Source organism: Trachypithecus francoisi, unplaced genomic scaffold (assembly GCF_009764315.1).
Source record: "Trachypithecus francoisi isolate TF-2019V2 unplaced genomic scaffold, Tfra_2.0 Lachesis_group15, whole genome shotgun sequence".
Lineage (NCBI taxonomy): Eukaryota > Metazoa > Chordata > Mammalia > Primates > Cercopithecidae > Trachypithecus > Trachypithecus francoisi.
In genome coordinates, this window is record NW_022681460.1 from 71,672,878 (window position 1) to 71,698,394 (window position 25,517).

The 25,517-nt window shown below is 39.2% G+C and overlaps 1 protein-coding gene across 11 annotated transcripts in view; it reads right to left on the bottom strand.

Annotated features, from left to right (window-relative positions):
* UTRN (utrophin) overlaps positions 1–25,517 on the bottom strand; it is a 596,706-nt gene that overhangs the window by 182,056 nt on the left and 389,133 nt on the right. For all 11 annotated transcript variants that reach the window (XM_033235159.1, XM_033235162.1, XM_033235163.1 and 8 more), the window contains one exon: positions 3,065–3,237. In XM_033235159.1, the coding sequence (XP_033091050.1) occupies positions 3,065–3,237 (173 nt within the window). The remainder of the gene's footprint in view (positions 1–3,064; positions 3,238–25,517) is intronic.

Below are 25,517 nucleotides of genomic sequence, written 5' to 3' on the forward strand. Positions count from 1 at the left end.
ACTCAGTTCTATTGCCACATCCTCACCTCCCCTTCTGTCTCTTTAGTCCTCTGCAATCAGATTTCTCCCTCAACCGAAGAAAAAAAAAAAAAAAAAAAGCCCTGGCAAAAGGCCACCAAAGCCCTTCTAATCGCTCCTGGACTCTGCAGGCCTGATCTTACTCCACTTCTTTAAGCAGCTGACACCATTACTTATGCACTTCTTTTAGAAACCCCTCTTTCCTTGGCTCTTGACAATATTCTCTCCTGGATCTCTACCCTCTTCAGGATAGGGACTTCTCAGTTTCCTTGCTGCTTCCCTCTCCTTTGTCCATTCCTTATGTATTAGAGTTTCTTGGACTTCTTTGCTTTGCCCTCTTCTAATGTTTCACCCTCTCTAATAACTAACTCACAATGGTTACCTGCCACCTGTCTCTGGACACCCCCTCCCATCTGTGTATTTCACCTACTGCTCTCTTTTGAAGAGCAGATCTCCATCTAATGGCTTTGGCTATCTTCTCCTGGATGTCTCTCCAGTGCCTTAACAATGTGAACTAATTATCTACTCAATCTCTCTTCCCTTTCCCAGATGCTGAAAGTGTCTCTTACTAGGTCTCCCCTCTTCAGAACGGGCTCATCCAAGGCATCCTCCACAGTTGTGTGAGGGATTCCTCCAAAGCCCAAATTTAATCATGTTACTCAAAAGGCTCCCAATTCCATCCACAGTGGAAGGGAGCTTGGTTACACATAGGTATGCATGATTTGTCTCTTATCCCTCTCTCTTTTGGTTAGCCATAGTCTTTTCCCCATGACACCAGCAGCAAACTGTATTCTCAGTCATACTTAATGTATTGATTTTCATATAAACACAGTGTTATTTCAAGACCCAGCTTAGTTACCCTTCCCCAGTCATCACCTAGACCATCTGGGGAATAACTATGTATGTTTCAAGGCTCAGCTAAGGAATGAACTCTTTTATGAAGCCTTCTTCGATCATTTGAAGTGAGAGTAACCACTCTCTGCTTTGGACCCTACCTTAATCTGAACAGATTTGTGAACCTCTAGTGGTAGGCACTATATCTTATTAATAGCAATGCCGCAAGCCTAGAAATAAGTTTGTATTACGTGCTTGAATAAGTGCTTGAATCTCTTGAGGTGACTAATCAAAGTAAAAGTTATTTTAATTCATCATCACATTAATTTATTATCACATTTTACTGGAATGTCTGATCTACCTTAATGCAAAAGTCCACTGGCACAGGCATATTCCCCCATCTTCTAAAAATAACATTAACTTACTTATTACATAATATTCCAGCTGTAGTTTATAAGTTCTTTCCTTCCAGTTAAAAAAAAAAAAAAAAAATTTTGTCATGATAGGTTTAGGCAATAACTCCCAAGAAAGACCAAAAATTTCTGTCTATAACTTTTTACTTATCTGTTTATGATATAGGTCTCATTAAGTTATTCTTCCTAAATAAGTCATTCTCTAACCTCTGAAAATCCCAGCACCATGTACACTTCACTAGGACCAGCTCTGGAATTCTTAGGTTGTTGGCAGAGATGACTTTGTTGGATGCTCAGTGAATGCTTTTCACTATTAACATTTTTAATATTTTTGTTCATATTTATGAGGAATGGAAAGTTGCAACCTGATGGGATCTAGGCAGTTGAAAATTCGAGTCTTAAACAAGTATAATCCCTCACTACATAGTACTCCCTAATTTTCTTCTCTTATTAAGAAAAAGTAGTTGGCCAGTGCTGACCTATTATATTTTCCAATGGGAACTTTACACAGAGCATCCATGTCCATGCTACATTGCTCCCTTCCTCACATGTAAGAGGAAGTGCAAATTCCACTCTCTGAGCTCCAGAGGAATAAAAATCTTTGAAGACATCTTAGAAAAAAAAATGTTTAATTCATTCATGATAGGTAATCATTGAAGATTCTGTTCTCCATTAAATCTTGAAACCAGCGGAGGCAGACCCACTGAGCCCCTTTATGTATAAAAATATTTAACTAGATGCTTTCTTAGGCAGGATTTACATAGATTAGTGAACTATCAAATCATTCCATTCGATCTTCATAGCAATCGTGAGTGTTAAATATTTCTATTCTGATTTTGTAAATAAACAAATTTAAGGCTCAAAGAGGCTGAGTAGTTTGTTCAAGATCAGCGAGTAAATAGTAAAGTCAGAGTCAAATTCAAGGCCATTTGGTTTAAAGGTTGTACACATGGTACGCTGCAAAAAAACAAAACAAAACAAAACAAAACGGATCTAGGACGTCCTGCCAATGTTCTGCTTTTAGATTTTTGCCCAATAACATATTTTTCAGCCAGTATTCACTACATTTATATTTAATTAGGACCTGTCCACTATCAAATATGATCTTAAAATATTCTTGACCCCAATAACACTAATCATTCTGTCTCTCTGGGTAATTTTCAAGGTCTTTTCCTAGTCAGAATTCTGGTCCTAAGGTTCATCCTTATTTAATTTTACTCTCTCCAAATGCAGACATGAATCATCAATTTTCCATTTTAGTGTCCATAAGAGATATTTAATTTCTATAAATACATCTTGAACGAGGCATACAAACAGCATGATTAAGCAAAACATGTTCACTGCCAAGAGTCAAAAAGATCTAGATTCAAATTCTGGCTTGGCACTTCTTAGCCTCAAAACCTCTGTTTCCTCATAGAAGGAATAATGCTACTACCCACCTTTCTAGGATTTTTTTTATTATGAAATAAAGTAACACTTGTAAAGATCCTAACAAGTACATAGTTAAGGTAAACACTCAGTCATTAGCAGATGTTGCTAATAGTATTATTACTAGTATTGTTAGGTTTAAAATATATGAACATTTATGAATAGTCTGGAACAGTTAGTAGACAGTATTGGACACAAATTGAGTTTGAACTATATAACTCAAGGAAACAGGCTTTGCATTTAAATCTTAAACTGCTTCTGATAAAGTAGCAGCAGTGGTAAGGCTGCCCTTTCTCTTTCTGATATACAAAAATCACAAGTATCTGCCCCCTCCACCCCATTATTTTTATTTTGATATTGACTATTCTGACCTGATGCTAGCAGATTTTGCTTTTAAGTCATTCCATCTTTGGTTCATATCATCCAGTCGATGTTGAAGCATAGTAGCCTCTTCAGAATTTCCCAAAGCTTTTACCATCTTCTGCCTGTTTCCGTCAATGCTTTTAAATATGTCATTGTGGGCATCAATTTCTGCCTGGATGTCCTAAACAGAAAAAAAAGCAAATAGATAATGCAAATGTTAGGAATCAGTAATAGGTATTGGAATTTCTGCATAGAACTTTATAGCTTTATATTAACGGAAGAGTTGCTCTCAAGCAAAACAGTTCATTTCACCTTAAATTATAAGAAATTCAAGTGCTTCCAAAATTCTTATTATTCTGAAAATAATAGTCTTTAAATCTTCAGTACTTCCAGCTTTGTTCTTTTTGCTTAGGATTGTCTTGGCTATACAGGCTCTTTTCTGGTTCCATATGAAATTTAAAGTCGTTTTCTCCAGTTCTGTGAAGAAAGTCAATGGTAGCTTGATGGGAATAGCACTGAATCTACCAATTACTCTGGGCAGCAAAAGAAACTATCATCAGAGTGAACACACAACCTACAGAATGGGAGAAAATTTCTGCAATGTATCCATCTGACAAAGGGCTAATATCAAGAATCTACAAGGAACTTAAACACATTTACAAGAAAAACGCAAACAACCCCACCAAAAAGTGGGCAAAGGGTTCGAAGAGACACTTCTCAAAAGAAGACATTTATGTGGCCAAGAAACATATGAAAAAGAGCTCATCATCACTGGTCATTAGAGAAATGCAAATCAAAACCACAATGAGATACCACTTCCTGCCAGTTAGAATGGCAAACACTAAAAACCCTGGAAACAACAGGTGCTGGAGAGGATGTGGAGAAATAGGAACGCTTTTACACTGCTGGTGGGACTATAAATTAGTGCAACCATTGTGGAAGACAGTGTGGCAATTCCTCAAGGATATAGAACCAAAAATACCACTTGATCCAGAATCCCATTACTGGGTATATATCCAAAGGATTATAAATCATTCTACTATAAAGACAAATGCACATGTATGTTTATTGCAGCACTATTTACAATAACAAAGACTTGAAACCAACCCAAATGCCCATCAATGATAGACTGGATAAAGAAAATGTGGCACATATATACCATGGAACACTATGCAGCCATAATAAAGGATGAGTTCATGTCCTTTGCAGGGACATGGATGAAGCTGGAAACCATCATTCTCAGCAAACTATCACAAAGACAGAAAACCAAACACTGCATGTTCTTGCTCATAGGTGGGAATTGAACAATGAGATCACTTGGACACAGGGTGGGGACCATCACATTCCGAGGCCTGTCAGGAGATGGGGGGCTAGGGGAGGGATAGCATTAGGAGAAATACCTAATGTAGATGATGGGTTGATGGGTGCAGCAAACCACCAGGGCATGTGTATACTTATGTAACAAACCTGCACGTTCTGCACATGTATCCCTGAACTTAAAGTAAAATTAAAAAAAAAAAAAACAATTTTTAACTTGTCAGCAAAAATACTTCCAAAAGCATAGAATAACTGATATAGTTAGGCTTATGCACACACAAAAACAGAGAAAGAGGGGAGAGGAAAATTTTGACAAGATCTAGCCTTTATGCACATATTGAAGTGATGTTATTTGATTTAAAATGGTTCTTAAATTTATCAACCTAATTATTTTATTATTGATATGAAAGATCATTCTTGGGAATAAGCACAAAAACATATATTTGGCATGTAAATAACAATCTAATTCTTCTGTAACAGAAAAATTTCTGGCTAAGTATAAAGAAAATACAAAGAAAGTCAGTCTCCCTAACTTTACTTGCCCTTAATCTATTTTGATAACTAAATATTAAAAAAAAAATTATCCCACTGATTTATCCAAAACAATTGCATTCATTATCTGGGAATTTCAATAATTTATTTATATCCAATATTAAATTAAAAAGCCAAAAAAAAAGAGTTTATCTTTATAAAATAAATTTGGAGGCAGTTTATCTTTATAAAATAAATGTGGAGGAGTCTAAGTATAATTAGAATTATTATAAAATTTTTTTAAATTGGTTCAGATTTTGGGAAAACATTTGGCAATCTATATCAAAAGCCACAGGCTTAAAATTCTTTTGAAGAAAATGGCAGATAGGAGACAGGTCTAATGCACTGCTCCTGCTTAGATGGACAGAACAGCATCTGGAGACTCACATTGTGAACTTTCGTTCCAAGAATCACCGCAGGAACACAACAAGAAAACCAAAAGAATTCACAGACCCTTTTAAAGAAGGAACTTGCCACTGCAAATGCCACAAGACAGCATAAGCTCTTGGGAGTTTTACAGCCTCACCCATCACGTGAGATGACCTGAGTACTCATCCTGGCCAACATAGGGCAATATTATACCATCCTACTACTAGTGCAGCTGGCACTTTCCTGAAAGCACCACCTCCTGGTTAGAGGCCAACCAACTCAAGTCATGACAGCAACTCATAACAGAACAACCCTGCTCCAAAGAAGGAGAAAACAACAGCTAATTCCACTGCTTACCAAACATCAGCTTAACCATAAGTTCTGAGTCTGTTCACATGACAACTTCACTGCTAGCATAACTGGCATTCAAGGAAACCAGAGCACTAAACAAAACTACAACCAAGGATTCCCACAGAGCCCACTTCACTCCCCTGCAGCCTCCACTGGAGCAGGTGCTGCTATCCATGGTTGGGAGACCTGAGGACAGATCACATCACAGGACTCTTTGCAGACATTCCCTAGGACCAGATTGGAGCCTGGTAGCCCTGCTGGGTGTCTAGATGCAGAAAAGCACAACAATCACTGCAGTCTGATTCTCAGGAATTCCCATCCCTAGGGGAAGAGGGAGACCACTACATCAAGTGATCATCTTATGGGGCAAAAGAATCCAAACAGCAGCCCGTGAGTTCCAGATCTATTCAAATGAGAAGGAACTAAAAAAGCAGTTCTGGTAATACGACAAAATACAGTTCTATAACACCCCCAAAAGATCACATTACCTTTCCAGCAATGGATCTAGCCCAAACCAACAAGAAATATCTGAATTGCCAGATAAATAATTCAGAAGGTTGATTACTAAGCCACTCAAGGAGGCACCAGAGAAAGGTAAAAACCAACTTAAAGAAATTTCAAAAATGGCTAAGTGTGGTGGCTCATGCCTGTAATCCCAGTACTTTGAGAGGCTAAGGCAGGAGGGTCACTTGAACTCAGGAGTTTGAGACCTGCCTGGGCAACATGGCAAAACCCCATCTCTACCCAAAATACAAAAAAAATTAGCTGGAAATGGTGGAATGCACCTGTGGTCCCAGCTACTTCGGAGACTGAGTCAAGGATTAGAAAAGATATTCCATGCAAACGGAAACCAAAAGCAAGCAGGAGTAGCTATTCTTATATCAGACAAAACAGACTTTAAAGCAAAAACTAAAAAGACAATAAAGGATATTATATAATGATAAAAGGATTAGTCCATGCACCTAACATAGGAGCTCCCAAATTTATAAAATAATTACTACTAGACCTAAGAAATGGGACAGATGGCAAAACAATAATTAGATGGGACTTCAATACTCCACTGACAGTACTAGAGGGGTCATCAAGACAGAAAGTCAACAAAGAAACGATGAACTTAAACTACATCCTAGAACAAATGGACTTAACAGATGTTTACAGAACAGTCTACCCAACAACTGCAGAATATATATACTTTTTTTTTTTTGAGACGGAGTCTCGCTCTGTTGCCCAGGCTGGAGTGCAGTGGCCGGATCTCAGCTCACTGCAAGCTCCACCTCCCGGGTTTATGCCATTCTCCTGCCTCAGCCTCCCGAGTAGCTGGGACTACAGGCGCCCGCCACCTCGCCCGGCTAGTTTTTTGTATTTTTTGGTAGAGACGGGGTTTCACCATGTTAGCCAGGATGTCTCGATCTGCTGACCTCGTGATCCGCCCGTCTCGGCCTCCCAAAGTGCTGGGATTACAGGCTTGAGCCCGCGCCCGGCCCAGAATATATATTCTTTTCATCAGCACATGGAACATTCTTCAAGATAGACCATATGATAGGCCATAAAACAATCCTCAATAAATTTAAGAAAATCAAAACTATATCAAGTACTCTCTCAGAAGACCACAGTGGAATAAAATTGCAAATTAATTCCAAAAGGAGCCTTCAAAAGTATCCAAATACACGGAAATTAAATAATCTGCTCCTGAATGATCTTTCAGTTAACAAAGATATCAAGATGAAAATTAAAAAATTCTTTGAACTGAACAATAATAGTGACACAACCTATCAAAACCTCTGGGATATAACAAAAGCAGTGCTAAGAGGAAAGTACGTAGCATTAAATGTCTACACCAAAAAGTCTGAACAAGCACAAACAGACAATCTAAGGTCACACCTCAAGGAACTAGAGAGACAAGAACAAGCCAAACCCAAACCCAGCAGAAGAAAAGAAATAACAAAGATCAGAGCAGGACTAAATGAAAGTGAAACAAACAAACAAAAAACACAAAAAGTAAGTGAAACAAAGAGCTGGTTCTTTGAAATGATAAATAAAACTGATAGACCATTAACATGATTAACCAAGAAAAGAAGAGAGAGGATATAAATGAGCTCAGTTAGAAATGAAATGAGTGATACTACAACTGATACTACAGAAATATAAAAGATGATTCAAGGCTACCATGAACAATGTGAACTCCTTAACACACATAAGCTGGAAAACATAGAGGAGATGGATAAATTCTTGGAAATACACAACCCTTCTAAATTAAACAAGGAAGAAAGAGACACTCGGAATAGACCAGTAACAAGCAGCAAGATTGAAATGATAGTTAAAAAGCTACCAAACAAAAAAAAAAAGTCCAGGACCAGATGGATTCACAGCCGAATTCTACCAGACATTCAAAGAAGAACTGGTACCACTTCTATTGACACTATTCCGCAAGACAGAGAAAGAGGGAATCCTCCGTAAATCGTTCCACGAAGCCAGTATCAACCTGATACCAAAACCAGAAAGAGACATAACAAAAAAGAAAACTACAGACCAATATCACTGATAAACACAGATGCAAAAATCCTCAAAAACATACTAGCTAACTGAAGCAAACAGCATATCAAAAAGATAATCCACCTTGATCCAATGGGTTTCATACCAGGGATGCAGGGATGGTTTAACATACGCAAGTCAATAAATGTGATACAACACATAATAGAATTAAAAACAAAAAATCACATGATCATCTCAATCGCCACAGAAAAAGCAACTGACAAAATACAGCATCCCTTTATGATTAAAACCTTCAGCAAAATTGGCATAGATGAGACATTCCTTAAGGTAATAAAAGCCATCTATGATGAATTCACAGCCAACATTATACTCGATGGGGAAAAGTTAAAAGCATTCCCTCTGAGAAGTGGAACAAGACAAGGTTGTCCACTTTCATCACTTCTATTCAACATAGTACTGGAAGTCCTAGACAGTGCAATCATACAAGACAAAGAAATAAAGGGCATCCAAACCTGTAAAAAGGAAGTCAAACGGTCATTGTTAGCTGATGACCTGATTATATACCTAAAAAACCCTAAAGACTCAACCAAAAAGCTCCCAGATTTGATAAATAAATTCAGTAAAGTTTCAGGATACAAAATGAATGTGCACAAATCAGTAGCACAGCTATATACCAACAGTGACCAAGCTGAGAACAAATCAAGAACTCAACCCCTTTTAAAATAGCTGTTAAAAAAAATAAATAAATAAAATACATAGGATTATACCTAACCAAGGAGGTAAAAGATCTCTACAAGGAAAACTATAAAATGCTGCTGAAAGACACAAAACCACAGACAACACAAACAAATGGAAGCACATCCCATGCTCATGTATGAGTAGAATCAATATTGTGAAAATGACCGTACTCTCAAAAACAATCTATAAATTCTACATGATTCCCATCAAAATACTATCATCATTCTTCATAGAACTAGGAAAAAAAAAAAACAACTCTAAAATTCATATGGAAGCAAAAAGAACCCGACATAGCCAAAGCAAGACTAAACAAAAGGGAAAAATCTGGAGGCATCCCATTATCTGACTTCAAACTATACTACACGGCTATAGTTACCAAAAGAGCATGGTACTGGTATAAAAACAGACACATAGACTAATGGATCAGAGTAGAGAGCCCAGAAATAAACCCAAATACATACAGATAACTGATTTTCGACAAAGCAAACACAAGCAAAAAGTGGGGAAAGTTACTCTATTCAACAAATGGTGCTGGGATAATTGGTAAGCCACATGTAGAAGAATGAAACTGGATCCTCATCTCTCACCTTATACAAAAATCAACTCAAGATGGATCAAAGACTTAAATCTAAGATCTGAAACCATAAAAATTCTAGAAGATAACATCAGAAAAACTCTTCTAGACATTGGCTTAGGCAAAGACTTCATGACCAAAAACCCAAAAGCAAATGCAACAAAAACAATTATAAATAGATGGGACTTAATTAAACAAAAAAGCTCCTGCACAGCAAAATAAAAAATGAGCAGAGGAAATGGACAGCCCATAGAGTCACAGAGTGGGAGAAAATATTCACAAACTATGCATCCAGCAAAGGACTAATATCTGGAATCTACACGGAACTAAAACAAATCAGCAAGGAAAAAAATAAAATAAAATAATCCCATCAAAAACTGGGTTAAGGACATGAATAGACCAAAAGAAGATATACAAATGGCCAATAAACACATGAAAAAATGCTGTACATCACTAATTATCAGGGAAATGCAAATCAAAACCACAATGTGATACCCCTTACTCCTGCAAGAATGGCCATAATTTAAAAATGAAAAAAAAATAGATGTTGGTGTGGATGTGTTAAAAAGGGAAGTTTTACACTGCTCATGGGAGTATAAACTAGTACAACCATTATGAAAAACAGCATGGAGAGTCCTTAAAGAACTAAAAGCGGAACTATCATTTGATCCATCAATTCCACACTTGGGTATCTTCCCAGAGGAAAAGAAGTCATTATATGAAAAAGACATTTGCACAGGAATGTTTATAGCAGCACCATTTGTGATTGCAAAACTATGCAACCAGCACAAATGCCCATCAGTCAACAAGTGGGTAAAGAAAATGTGATTATAAACACACACACACGGCCGGGCGCGGTGGCTCAAGCCTGTAATCCCAGCACTTTGGGAGGCCGAGACGGGCGGATCACGAGGTCAGGAGTTCGAGACCATCCTGGCTAACACGGTGAAACCCCGTCTCTACTAAAAAATACAAAAAGCTAGCCGGGCGAGGTGGCTGGCGCCTGTAGTCCCAGCTACTCGGGAGGCTGAGGCAGGAGAATGGCATAAACCCGGGAGGCGGAGCTTGCAGTGAGCTGAGATCTGGCCACTGCACTCCAGTCCGGGTGACAGAGCGAGACTCCGTCTCAAAAAAAAAAAAAAAACACACACACACACACACACACATACACACACACACACACACACCATGGAATACTACTCAGGCATAAAAAGGAACGAAATAATGGCATTCACAGAAACCTGGATGGAGTTGGAGACCATTATTCTAAGTGAAGTCAGTCAGGAATGGAAAATCAAATATCATACATTCTCAATTATAAGCGGGAGCTAAGCTATGAAGACAGAAATTCATAAGAATGGTATAATGGACTCTGGGAGCTCCAGGGGGAGGGTGGGAGGCGGGATGAGGGATAAAAGACTATACATTAGGTTCAGTGTTCACTGCTTGGGTGATGGGTGCACCAAAATCTCAGAAATCATCACTAAAGAATTTACGCATGTAACCAAACATCACCTGCTCCCCCCAAAACTACTGCAATTTTAAAAGTCATAAAAATGTTGAAATTATCTAACTTAAGAAGATTTATGTATAAAAATGTTTTAACACACTGATTGTTTTTAGGGAAAAAGAGTGGAAGCTATCATAATATATTAGTGGTGATACCATATTTTTAAAAACAGGATATAAAACTATATATCATAATAATTTCATTTTTAAAAGTATGTACTTTAACTGGCATATGCATTTGTGTATAATTGTAAACATACACAATAGGACTATAGAACAAAAATAGTGTAATCTCTGTAGAAGAGGATTACAGGTAAGTTTAGTTTTCTTCTCTATACTTCTCTGAGTTTTCAAAAAGTTCTACACAAAGTTTCATTTTATAATTAGATAAATCTAACAAATTTAAGATATGGAGTGCCTATCCAATTTTCCTACTACTCTTCCCTTATAAAACTGTCAGCATAACCATCTATATTAGTTCAGCAATTATCTTTTCCTCCTGAATTTAATGGAAGCAACCTAGTTGTAGCTAACTCTGGTGTGACAGCCATTAATGTACCATAAGTAAGTGTGAATCTACAAATAGAAAAACAGGCACCAGAGGTGGCTATGAAGATGTGGTGTGAGTTTCCATGGCTTTCAGTGGTAATGAATAGTAAAACAGCTCACTGGAGAAGTAAAAAACTTTCATTTCAGGCAGTGAATCTGAACTAGTAAAGAAGAGCAAACTCCTAAACACTGTAGTTCTATTGTCCTTCTACTCTCAAGCTTTTCTTTATAAGACTCTGCTATAGTCTGAATATTTGTGTTCTCGCAAAATTCTGTTTTTTGAACCCCTAACCCTGACAATGAAGGTATTAGGAGGTGGGGCCTTTGGGAAGTGATAAGGTCATGCTCTCATGAATGAGATTACTACCCCTATGAAGGAAGCCCCAGAGAGCTGCCCTGCCCTTGCCATCATGTGAAGACCCACCTAGAAGGTGACACCTATGAACCAGAAAGCAGATCCTCACTAGAATATCAAATCTGCCAGTGCCTTGATCTTGGACTTCCCAGTTCCCAGATCCAAGAGAAATACATTTCTGTGATTTACAAGCTACACAGTCTATGGCATTTTGTTATAGCAGCCCAAACTGATTAAGACGGCTTCACTCATCGTAAGTTTCTCTTGTTATAAATAAATACATAGGGTAAAAATTTACACAGTAATACTTTAAATACTCAGAGTGTTTTTCTTCATTTAAAACTCACTCCTGAGATCCTGAGCAAGATGGCCGAATAGGAACAGCTCCAGCCTCCAGCTCCCAGCACGAGCGACAGAGAAGGCAGGTGATTTCTGCATTTTCAACTGAGGTACTGGGTTCATCTCACTGGGGAGTGCCGGACAATCGGTGCTGGTCAGTTGGTGCAGTCCCACCAGCGACAGCTGAAGCAGGGCGAGGCATTGCCTCACCTGGGAAGCGCAAGGGGGAAGGAAATCCCTTTTCCTAGCCAGGGGAAACTGAGACACGCAACACCTGGAAAATCGGGTAACTCCCACCCTAATACTGCACTTTACCAAAGGTCTTAGCAAATGGCACAACAGGAGATTATATCCTACACCTGGCTTGGAGGGTCCCTCGCCCACGGAGCCTCCCTCATTGCTAGCACAGCAGTCTGAGATCTAACTGCAAGGCAGCAGAGAGGCTGGGGGAGGGGCGCCCACCATTGCTGAGGCTTAAGTAGGTAAACAAAGCTGCTGGGAAGCTCGAACTGGGTGGAGCCCACCACACCCCAAGGAGGCCTGTCTGCCTCTGTAGACTCTACCTCTGGGGACAGGGCATAGCTAAACAAAAAGCAGCAGAAACCTCTACAGATGTAAATGACACTGTCTGACAGCTTTGAAGAGAGCGGTGGGTTTCCCAGCACGGAGGTTGAGATCTGAGAATGGACAGAATGCCTGCCTGCTCAAGTGGGTCCCTGACCCTTGAGTAACCTAACTGGGAGACATACCACACCTAACACTTCACATGGCTGGGCACACCTCTGAAACGAAGTTTCCAGAGCAAGAATCAGACAGCAACACTCGCTGTTCAGCAATATTCTATCTACTGCAACCTCTGCTGCTGATATCCAGGCAAACAGAGTCTGGAGTGGACCTCAAGCAAACTCCAACAGACTTGCAGCTGAGGGTCCTGACTGTTAGAAGGAAAACTAACACACAGAAAGGACACCAACACCAAAACCCCATCAGTACGTCACCAGCATCAAAGACCAAAGGCAGATAAAACCACAAAGATGGGGAAAAAGCAGGGCAGAAAAGCTGGAAATTCAAAAAATCAGAGTGCATCTCCCCCTCCAAAGGAACGCAGCTCATCGCCAACAAAGGATCAAAGCTGGATGGAGAATGACTTTGACGAGTTGAGAGAAGAAGGCTTAGGTCGATCAAATTTCTCAGAGCTAAAGGAAGAACTATGTACCCAGCATAAAGAAACTAAAATTCATGAAAAAAGAATGGAAGCATGGATAACTAGAATAATCAATGCAGAGAAGGCCATAAATGAACTGATAGAGATAAAAACCATGACATGAGAATTAGGTGACAAATGCACAAGCTTCAGTAACCGATTCGATCAACTGGAAGAAAGAGTATCAATGATTGAAGATCAAATGAATGAAATGAAGCGAGAAGAGAAATCTAGAGAAGAAAGAGGAAAAAGAAATGAACAAAGCCTCCAAGAAATATGGGATTATGTGAAAAGACCAAATCTACATCTGATTGCTATGCCAGAAAGTGAGGGGGGAAATGGAACCAAGTTGGAAAACACTCTTCAGGATATCATCCAGGAGAACTTCCCCAACATAGTAAGGCAGGCCAACATTCTAATTCAGGAAATACAAAGAATGACACAAAGATACTCCTCAAGAAGAGCAACTCCAAGACACATAATTGTCAGACTCACCAAAGTTGAAATGAAGGAAAAAGTGTTAAGGGCAGCCAGAGAGAAAGGTTGGGTTACCGACAAAGGGAAGCCCATCAGACTAACAGCAGATCTCTCAGCAGAAACTCTACAAGCAGAAGAGAGTGGGGGCCAATATTCAGCATTCTTAAAGAAAAGAATTTTCAACCCAGAATTTCATATCCAGCCAAACTAAATTTCATAAATGAAGGAGAAATAAAATCCTTTACAAACAAGCAAATGCTTAGAGATTTTGTCACCACCAGGCCTGCCCTACAAGAGACCCTGAAGGAAGCACTAAACATGGAAAGGAACAACTGGTACCAGCCATTGCAAAAACATGCCAAAATGTAAAGACTATAGATGCTAGGAAAAACTGCATCAACTAACGAGCAAAATAACCAGCTAATATTACAATGACAGGAGTTCACACATAACAATATTAACCTTAAATGTACATGGACTAAATGATCCAATTAAAAGATACAGACTGGCAAATTGGATAAAGAGTCAAGACCCATCAGTGTGCTGTATTTAGGAGACCCATCTCACATGCAGAGACACACATAGGCTCAAAACAAAGGGATGCAGGAAGATCTAGCAAGCAAATGGAGAACAAAAAAAAGCAGGGGTTGCAATACTAGTCTCTGATAAAACAGACTTTAAACCATCAAAGATCAAAAGAGACAAAGAAGATCATTACATAATGGTAAAGGGATCAATTCAACAGGAAGAGCTAACTCTCCTAAATATATATGCACCCAATATAGGAGCACCCAGATTCATAAAGCAAGTCCTTAGAGACTTACAAAGAGACTTAGACTCCCATACAATAATAATGGGAAACTTCAACACCCCACGGTCAACATTAGACAGATCAGCGAGACACAAAGTTAACAAGGATATCCAGGAATTGAACTCAACTCTGCACCAAGAGGACCTAATAGACGTCTACAGAACTCTCCACCCCAAATCAACAGAATATACATTCTTCTCAGCACCACATCACACTTATTCCAAAATTGACCACATAGTTGGAAGTAAAGCACTCCTCAGCAAATGTAAAAGAACAGAAATTATAACAAACTATCTCTCAGACCACAGTGCAATCAAATTAGAACTCAGGACTAAGAAACTCAAACAAAACCGCTCAACTACATGGAAACTGAACAACCTGCTCCTGAATGACTACTGGGTACATAACGAAATGAAGGCAGACATAAAGATGTTCTTTGAAACCAATGAGAACAAATACACAACATATCAGAATCTCTGGGACACATTTAAAGCAGTGTGTAGAGGGAAATTTATAGTACTAAATGCCCACAAGAGACAGCTGGAAAGATCTAAAATGACACTCTAACATCACAATTAAAAGAACTAGAGAAGCAAGAGCAAACACATTCAAAAGCTAGCAGAAGGCAAGAAATAACTAAAATCAGAGCAGAACTGAAGGAGATAGAGACACAAAAAACCCTCCAAAAAATCAATGAATCCAGGAGTTGGTTTTTTGAAAAGATCAACAAAATTGATAAACCGCTAGCAAGACTAATAAAGAAGAAAAGAGAGAAGAATCAAATACATGTAATAAAAAATGATAAAGAGGATATCACCACCGACCCCACAGAAATACAAACTACCATCAGAGAATACAACAAACACCTCTACACAAATAAATTTGAAAACCTAGAAGAAACGGATAATTTCCTGGACACTTACACTCTCCCAAGACTAAACCAGGAAGAAGTTGAATCCCTGAATAGACCAATAGCAGGCTCTTAAATTGAGGCAATAATTAATAGCTTACCAACCAAAAAAAAGTCCAGGACCAGACAGATTCACGGCCGAATTCTAAGGAGGAGCTGGTACCACTCCTTCTGAAACTCTTCCAATCAATAGAAATAGAGAGCCAAATCATGAATGAACTCCCATTCACAATAGTTTCAAAGAGAATAAAATACCTAGGAATCCAACTTACAATGGATGTAAAGGACCCCTTCAGGGGGAACTACAAACCACTGCTCAGTGAAATAAAAGAGGACACAAACAAATGGAAGAACATACTATGTTCATGGATAGGAAGAATCAATATTGTGAAAATGGCTATACTGCTCAAGGTAATTTATAGATTGAATGCCCTCCCCATCAAGCTACGAATGACTTTCTTCACAGAATTGGAAAAAACTGCTTTAAAGTTCATATGGAACCAAAAAAGAGCCCGCATTGCCAAGACAATCCTAAGTCAAAAGAACAAAGCTGGAGGCATCACGCTACCTGACTTCAAACTATACTACAAGGCTACAGTAACCAAAACAGCATGGTACTGGTACCAAAACAGAGATATAGACCAATGGAACAGAACAGAGCCCTCAGAAATAATACCACACATCTACAGCCATCTGATCTTTGACAAACCTGACAAAAACAAGAAATGGGGGAAGGATTCCCTATTTAATAAATGGTGCTGGGAAAATTGGCTAGCCATAAGTAGAAAGCTGAAACTGGATCATTTCCTTACTCTTTATATGAAAATTAATTCAGATGGATTAGAGACTTAACTGTTAGACCTAATACCATAAAACTCTAGAAGAAAACCTAGGTAATACCATTCAGGACATAGGCATGGGCAAGGACTTCATGTCTAAAACACCAAAAGCAATGGCAACAAAAGCCAAAATTGACAAATGGGATCTAATTAAACTAAAGAACTTCTGCACAGCAGAAGAAACTACCATCAGAGTGAACAGGCAACCTACAGAATGGGAGAAAATTTTTGCAATCTACTCATCTGACAAAAGGGCTCATATCCAGAATCTACAAAGAACTCAAACAAATTTACAAGAAAAAACACACAACCCCATCAAAAAGTGGGCAAAGGATATGAACAGATGTTTTTCAGAAGAAGGCATTCATACAGCCAACAGACACATGACAGAATGCTCATCATCAGTAGCCATCAGAGAAATGCAAATCAAAACCACAATGAGATACCATCTCACACCAGTTAGAATGGCAATCATTAAAAAGTCAGGAAACAACAGGTGCTGGAGAGGATATGGAGAAATAGGAACACTTTTACACTGTTGGTGGGATTATAAACTGGTTCAACCATTGTGGAAAACAGTATGGCGATTCCTCAAGGATCTAGAACTAGAAATACCATATGACCCAGCCATCCCATTACCAGGGAGAGGGGAGGGGGGAGGGATGGCGTTGGGAGTTCTACCTGATGTAAATGACGAGTTGATGGGTGCTGACGAGTTGATGGGTGTAGCACACCAACATGGCACATGTATACATATGTAACAAACCTGCATGTTGTACACATGTACCCTAGAACTTAAAATATAATAATAAAAAAAAAGGTGAAGAAAGAGAAAAAAAAATAATAAAATAAAATAAAACTCACTCCTAGTAAGCACACCCACGCATTCTACCAAGAATCCAGGCTTAGGCACCAGTATCTAAGTGATTATTTTTCAATCACCCATAGACCTCCAGTAACCAGAAACACCCATGGAAGGGCCTTTTGCACCTCACTACTCCCAATCAGCATGTTAGGAAGACATCACTTACATAAGGTGAATGGGCAGCACTGACCTAGTATTATTTCTGACGGGATCTGAGATGTCTAACATGACACTAATAGGGTTAGATTTGGAGACTGGGTGAGATGAACACAAAGTTTAATAGACAGCTTCTGCAAGATTTATGGTCCAAGTTTGCAAACCCATTGATCTCTGAGGTTATCTGACCCAAATGACAAAACCAAATCCGGTCCAATGCAAAGTGTGGTTTGCAGTTTGCAGAATTAGGCCTAACCGCTGAACAAAAACTCGGAGATTGTTGAATCTTTTGCATTTCACTCGCAGTTCTATCCCACAGCAGTGCAGAATAGAAGTGAATAGGGCAGCCGGGAAACAGAGCCAGATAATGATTCAAGGTTCTCAGGCTGTGCAACACCATGTATAGAAAATTGCAGTCTCATTATAATCATAGTTTGAGATGTGCCAAATAGAAATTCTCAGTGGAAAAAAAGGAAAAGGGAAGTTCTGCTGAAAAGTTCTTTGGTGTCATCTCCTGATACAACTGTTCTACCTCTGTGTCCTGAAGTGCATTTTAAGACATCTAAAGAGACATATTTGGCCGGGCGCGGTGGCTCAAGCCTGTAATCCCAGCACTTTGGGAGGCCGAGACGGGCGGATCACGAGGTCAGGAGATCGAGACCATCCTGGCTAACACGGTGAAACCCCGTCTCTACTAAAAAATACAAAAAACTAGCCGGGCGACGTGGCGGCGCCTGTAGTCCCAGCTGCTCGGGAGGCTGAGGCAGGAGAATGGCGTGAACCCGGGAGGCGGAGCTTGCAGTGAGCTGAGATCCGGCCACTGCACTCCAGCCTGGGTGACAGAGCGAGACTCCGCCTCAAAAAAAAAAAAAAAAAAAAAAAAAAAGAGACATATTTAAAGGTTTGCAGACAGTGTTTTGCAATGGTTTTATGCATCTGGTATATATCCGTATGGTAGCCATCTTTCTCAAGAAGCTCAATGATACAACGAGCAAGGCTCTCTATCGCCAAGGAGAACCTGGCTTCAAATTTCCTGTTTAAGTTCCTATACATCATTATCGATGAACCATACCTAAAAGCACAAGACAACTTCAAACCACAACATCCTGATGTAGTCTGACCTATTTGATTCCTTTCATATTGAAGAGAAGAAAAAAGTAAAAGGCCAGGGCAGTGGCTCATGCCTGGAATACGGCGGGTCACCTGAGGTCAGGAGTTCCAGATCAGCCTAGCCAACAGGATGAAAACCCCATCTCGGCCGGGTGCGGTGGCTCAAGCCTGTAATCCCAGCACTTTGGGAGGCCGAGACAGGCGGATCACGAGGTCAGGAGATCGAGACCATCCTGGCTAACACGGTGAAACCCCGTCTCTACTAAAAAAAATACAAAAATCTAGCCGGGCGAGGTGGCGGGCGCCTGTAGTCCCAGCTACTCGGGAGGCTGAGGCAGGAGAATGGCGTAAACCCGGGAGGCGGAGCTTGCAGTGAGCTGAGATCCGGCCACTGCACTCCAGCCCGGGCGACAGAGCGAGACTCCGTCCTAAAAAAAAACAAAAACAAAACAAAACAAAACAAAAAACAAACAAACAAAAAGAAAACCCCATCTCTAATAAAAATAGAAAAAAAATTAGCTGGGTATGGCGGTGCACGACTGTAATCCCAGCTACTCGGGAGGCTGAGGCAGGGAATCACTTGAGCCCTGAAGGCACAGGCTGCAGTAAGCTGGGATCATGCCACTGCACTCCAGCCTGGGTGACAAATGGGGATTTTTTCTATTAAAAAAAAAAAAAAAAAAGAAGAAGAAGAAAGAAGGAAGAAGGAGGAAGGAAGACGAAGAAGGAAGAAGAAGAAGAGGAGGAGGAGGAGGAGGAAGAAATGCATTAAGATGCATAGTTTTCTAAGTTTCACAAGAGCATACACAACATCAGGACATTTGGGTGGCAAGAACATAAAGCAAATTTGCTTTCTCACATCAGATCAGGTGACGTGTTTTCCAACCCAGCCACCATGAAGAATGGGAATGAAACATGACTACACAGCTGGCCCAACCAAGGATGATAAGCAGCTCCACAAAGGTTTCCTTAACTGTGCTACCAGTGGTCATATGTTCATGTTAGAATATAATTTTCAGAATGTGGAAAACCCTTCCACACACGATTATCATCAAAAGTTGGGAAGAAAATCAACCACAAGTGATCAAAGAAAATAAAATCCCATACATTATTTTGTTTTATTTGACATTTGGTGGCATATTAACTTTGCCAAACATACCTGGAGCTCCTCAAAACAGAAAATCATCTTAATATTTCTTCTATATCCTCGCAGTCTCTGTTACATAGAAGTCGCCTAATGTAAACAGAGTAGACAGATGACACATAGATACACATTATCAATGTATGAATGGATTAATAGGTTTATCTTGATTGACTGGCAAATTGGCCACTATAATGCTAGGAGAAAACCAAACAATTGAAAAATTGGAAGGAAATATAGTAATCATTTTGTTCAATTTCTTCACTTAAAAAGTTTAATGGGAGAACTTAAAATAATTCAGAAGCCTGCACTGCAAAGTCCTGGCTAAGCTTGCACTGAAAATTTAGAAATAAATGCAGTTAATGAATCATGTTTCTTCATAGATCAATATGCAATGATGCACTGATTTGAAACTCAGGATGTCAGCATAGGAGGCTGTCAGATCATGACCCTGATGTGGCGTCAAATGCTACAATAAATTAAAGTTCCATGAAAGAGGGCTGACTCTCGCTGCATAGTTGGGAGACTTGGCCCTACTAATGCTTACCTCTGTCACCTGCAAGCCCTTCTGAACTTTAAACAGCACAAAATGGTTACTGATAATGAGTTACGGGAATGTAATCCATCTTGAAACACAAAGCAATGCTCTTCCAAGCATTTAACATAAACCACTCGTACACAGAGGGGCCACAGCAAAATATTCAAGCAGTTGAACTAACATTTGAAAACAGGGCAGAAGCAATGTCTTAAGGATTCACTTGAAAGGTATTTTAAAATAATGTAAGTATAATGTTGAAGGTTAAGAAAAGCCAGGAGTTAGAAAAATAGGACTACACAGTTTTCTCTAAATAAAACACCATCCAAAGCATAAGATGCAGACTCTCAGAACAGCCCTCCAGAAGATGGCTACAAAAGCTCACAGAGGTTCACTGACAAGTGGTTAGTCTTTCTATAAATAACACCCACTATTCAGATCAAAATAAACTTTACAAATATGGGAAAACATTTATTTATTTACTTTTTACTTATTTAATAATTAGTATCTTAATACAAGTTTTGTCCTTAACTGGGCATTTCTCTAACGATACAACCCATAGAGATATAACTGTAAACACTTTATAATGTATATCACATAACTTGTTTATAATGTTTCATAGTCAAGCTACTACTTGATAGCTTGATTATAAAACATTATAAACAAATTATGATATACATTATAAAACAAATCAATAAAACATCATGAAAATAAAACATATTTTGCTTAAATATGTAAGCAAAAATATTTCCTCATATTATAATAAACAGAACTGTCTGAAATCTCTGACAGGAAACAGAGATTTAGAACAGTACTACCAGGAAGTCTTCAACAACTAAATGGGTACTAGACTAGATTCATCCATTTTGGTCTTGTTAAAATAATTTTGGATTATTTTTGCACCGCCTATTTACTTAACCTTATGTGGCAACAGTGATGCTTTTTCTGAAGGAGTTCTGACCCCTTTCCTGAAGGTGAAGAAGAAAGGAGGTTAGAACAACTTCGCTATCATGTCCCAAAGCTCAGACTAACTAAACAAAGTTAATCATTAGGGGAAAATAAATTCACCATTCCTTTCAAAAGTTGGACTGGATTTCAGAATTGATTATCAGGAGCTCAGTAGGATTACTCACAGCTTTAGGTTTTGAAAATGAGGAATCATGATTTACAAAAAAATACATATATATTACTTAAATAATAATAGAATAAGCAAATAATATCAGCTTCAAAGGTTATGTCACATGTAAATATGTTTTGAAACAGTTTGTGAGATTTCTGGGATAGTGAGTAATTGCCATTAATTATTCAATTAATTTATTGATTTTAATTATTATTCTATAAATTTTCTTCCAACAACTAATCTCACAGATTTTAATCACTCTACTGAATCACACTTTTGACTGACAATAGAGGTGATATCATCAGGTCTACAGCAACATTTCTGAATTAAGAAATTGATGCTAATAATGTTCTTTTCCTGTTATCTGTGATGATAAATATAGGTAAGACTTGAGGTGGGTGGATAGCTTGATCCCAGAAGTTCAAGGCCAGCCTGAGCAACACAGCAAATCCACGTCTCCAAAAAAAAAAAAGTAAGACAACAGAGTAGAAAACAGTCAAATTACTCAGTCAAACTCAGATAGTGTAATGAAAACTGAACAAACAAATCAGATCATGTAATCAAAACTGAACAGGTTAGAAAACCCAGAGAAAAATTATTGCATTTCAAATGTTTAAAACTACAAGCCTGGGGCACACAGTTCCTCAACTTCTGACCCATGTCAAAGCAATCCCTGTGACCTCGAAAGCTCCCAATTTCTTCCCATGACACAGGTCCACCCACGGGCCACACACATGCACACACATTGGTATATAATCTTATTTGCTTCCTTCAACTTAAACTCATCTGTTAAGTCTCAGTTTAAATGTAATTTCTCCAGGAGAGACTTCACAAACACTGAGATTAGGGCTACTATTACTCTTATAATTTCATCTGCCTTTGCTTAATTATGCAGTTCTCACTGAAAACGTCCTTGTCTGTATCCTCCCACTCGGCCATAAGATCAATGTCTTCTCCATCTATACACTTAGACCAGCACCTGGTACATATTTCATAAATATTTGCTAAGTAGGGAATAAATGAGTAGACTTTGAAATGTGTTTACTATATCTTATTGAGGACACATTTGTTTTAAAATGAGATACTGCGAACTGAGCAATACAGTATAGCTTCAAATTGTAATTTTAAAAATTAGAGTCACGCAAAAGGAGGTAAATGCCATAAAGAAATTCAGCACTGAGTGGTTTCTCTCTGTGTTATTATGATGGGAAGCATCTTTGCCCAAGGAGTCACCAAGAGAATGGTACTAAGAGAATGGCACTCAGACACACAGCAGACACACACATTAAAAAAAAAATTCCTGCCGGGCGCGGTGGCTCAAGCCTGTAATCCCAGCACTTTGGGAGGCCGAGACGGGCGGATCACGAGGTCAGGAGATCGAGACCATAGTGGCTAACACGGTGAAACCCCGTCTCTACTAAAAAATACAAAAAAAACTAGCTGGGCGAGGTGGCGGGAGCCTGTAGTCCCAGCTCCTCGGGAGGCTGAGGCAGGAGAATGGCGTAAACCCGGGAGGCGGAGCTTGCAGTGAGCTGAGATCCGGCCATTGCACTCCAGCCTGGGCCACAGAGCCAGACTCTGTCTCAAAAAAAAAAAAAAAAAAAAAAAATTCCTTAGAGAACTACCATTATCATTAATCATCCAATAGCAGGTCTGAATAAATTAATAAAAGGCAACAGTCACTCAAAATGTCACTGAGCTAAAATTGGCCATTACATTATCCTCTGTGACTATTAAACAAAAGAAATACAGTACACAATGCAAATGGCTTAAGTATGACAGTATGTTAATAGTCTCTAAAGTCATGAGAGATACTTCCTTTGGGAAGTACTTTCAGGGAAAAAAAAAATTAATTAAAATCAGGTTGGCAATAAAACTACCTACTGGCTGGATCTCAGAGTGGTGTGTTGGTGGACCAGTCAACTTTGAGTGTGAACTCTTCCCATAGTCACCCTTGAGCCCATGGTCACAACTTCTTATCCGTCATCACTTCGTTAGATGATTAGGACCTGCTTGCTGGCAGGCACATCTTGCTACGGGGTCATCCTCCCCTGGTAAGAAGTACTTCCTCCTTAGGTACCACTCTGGAGTTGGCATGGTTCCCTCCAATTGGGACTTCCTAATCTGTGATGAGCTGCCATCTTGTAGGAACAGAATACTTCCTGCCTGCAAGAGACTCCCAGCCTTGCCCTTTCTGGTTCCAAAAGACTAGAAATGAGTACCCAAGGTTAGAAACTGCCCACCCCGCCTGTGCCCAGCATCACACATGCTGAGACCAGGTGCCAAACATTCTTATATGAGTGGATATCCAATAAAAATCACAAAACCACTGGATGTCTCCAAAATTCAAAGATATCAACTAAAATATGCCTTTCAATTTACCTTCAAAAACAAACTGCTGCCTTAAAGTTATGCTGAAGGTCTGCTTTCACCTGGGAATTTTAATGATCTGACCAGTCTATAACTTTCCAGATTAGCCACCATCAGCAGGCCTGCTGCTCAGCTGTTGGCCTCAACTACTGAGCGTATTAGGATTTGAGTCTACTAGTCCAGCAGCGGACTCTCGTTTTCTTAAAGCCTGAAATTGCTTCAGGAATATAGCAAAATCCCCTTTTCACTGTGGTCACCTAAAATTCAGACTGAACAATGACAACTGCTGACATGAAAAGTGGTAAATCGTTAAGGCTAGTATTCTCTCTAGAAACAGGTTTCTAATACTGAGAAAGAGACAGGACTGAGAATTGAGAATAAAGGGACTCTGCCTCTGCATATAGAATGACTGTTACTCAGCTTCTGAAGGGATTCTGTGGCTTCTGCATTATAGCAGTAGGCCTTGGTCTTTCCCTAGAAACGGCATTATTGCTTTGTTCGGGGAAGGTGGTTAGTTGTATTTGAGAGGTGTAGGGTACTGATACTTTTCCGTAACTCCAGTTTTCCTGCCAATAAACCAATGAAGCAACGTCTGAATATATGAGACAGATTTTGTAAGAATACGCAAAGGATTTTAACACTTAGGAAAGAATACATCCACGTACGACAATTTCCTATAAGTAAAATATGGCAAAGAGATCAACTTTCACATAGGTTTTTATAAAACTGCCTAACACAAAAATACATATATATGGAGAACTTCAGACTGAGAATTACAACAGGACTGTTTCTTTGAGTTTGCCTTTGTCTCAAAATAAATAAATAAAAAATAAAAATAAAAATCCCAAATCAAGCCTTTGACAGGAAGAAGCTAGTAGATATCTTTTATTGTCAACTCAACTACTAAAACAGAAATAAGAAATATTTAAATATTAAGGCTTGGGAGTTAAAAGGGGAAACATGCTAATATAACCAGAACTTCTAACTCTGCCAATAAAATGGCTTGAAGGTGGAGGCAGGTCAGGAACCCCTGGTATCCGACCTAGGCTTTTAAGACTAATAGCAGCAATTACAATACAAAAGTCCAGCTATTGCCCACAATTACTGCCTCTCAGGGGGTCTAAGTAATGAATCATTCATGTAACATACGCTCTATACCTTTTCAGGAAGAAGCAGACAAATCTACACAAAACAAGCTAACAGACCTCTTTATGGTCATAAAGTTTGTCACCTGCTGTTACCAGCTGCCATAAGGAAGATATTCCTTGCTTTCTTCACCCCTTCTAAGTGGAGAGCAAGCTGAGGGAGAACCTCTTTTACTCTCAGGAATTTAGATGCTTAACGACATATTAAAGTGAGAGGTTGAAGTCCACCCTGTGTTACAATCCTTACATTACAGTAGAGGTGCAGGCAGAGATTGCGAGAAACAACTACTGCCAGGAGGGAGTACCCATCAAGGAGGAGTTAAATTCTTCTCTCTCCACACTCATCACACCAAAACGTTCCTATCATCAAAAGGCAAGCAATGACTGCAATTGTTTTGGAAAAGCTCCCAAACTTTTCAGATGGCATGATACTGCATCTTTTCCCTCTGGCAATTGTGGTTTGTAAGAAAAAGCCCATTATTCTTTTAATGACTCAATCCACTCTTGCTTCTGCAGTATTTGTACTTGCAATGAGCCATGGGGCATTCACGGTAAAAGCCACTGAGCACAGCTTTTTAAATATTAATAATTGACTTACATACCAACTGAGGGAGGACTTCACCCCTTTCTGCCTTTCTTTTTCTTTAAAGACT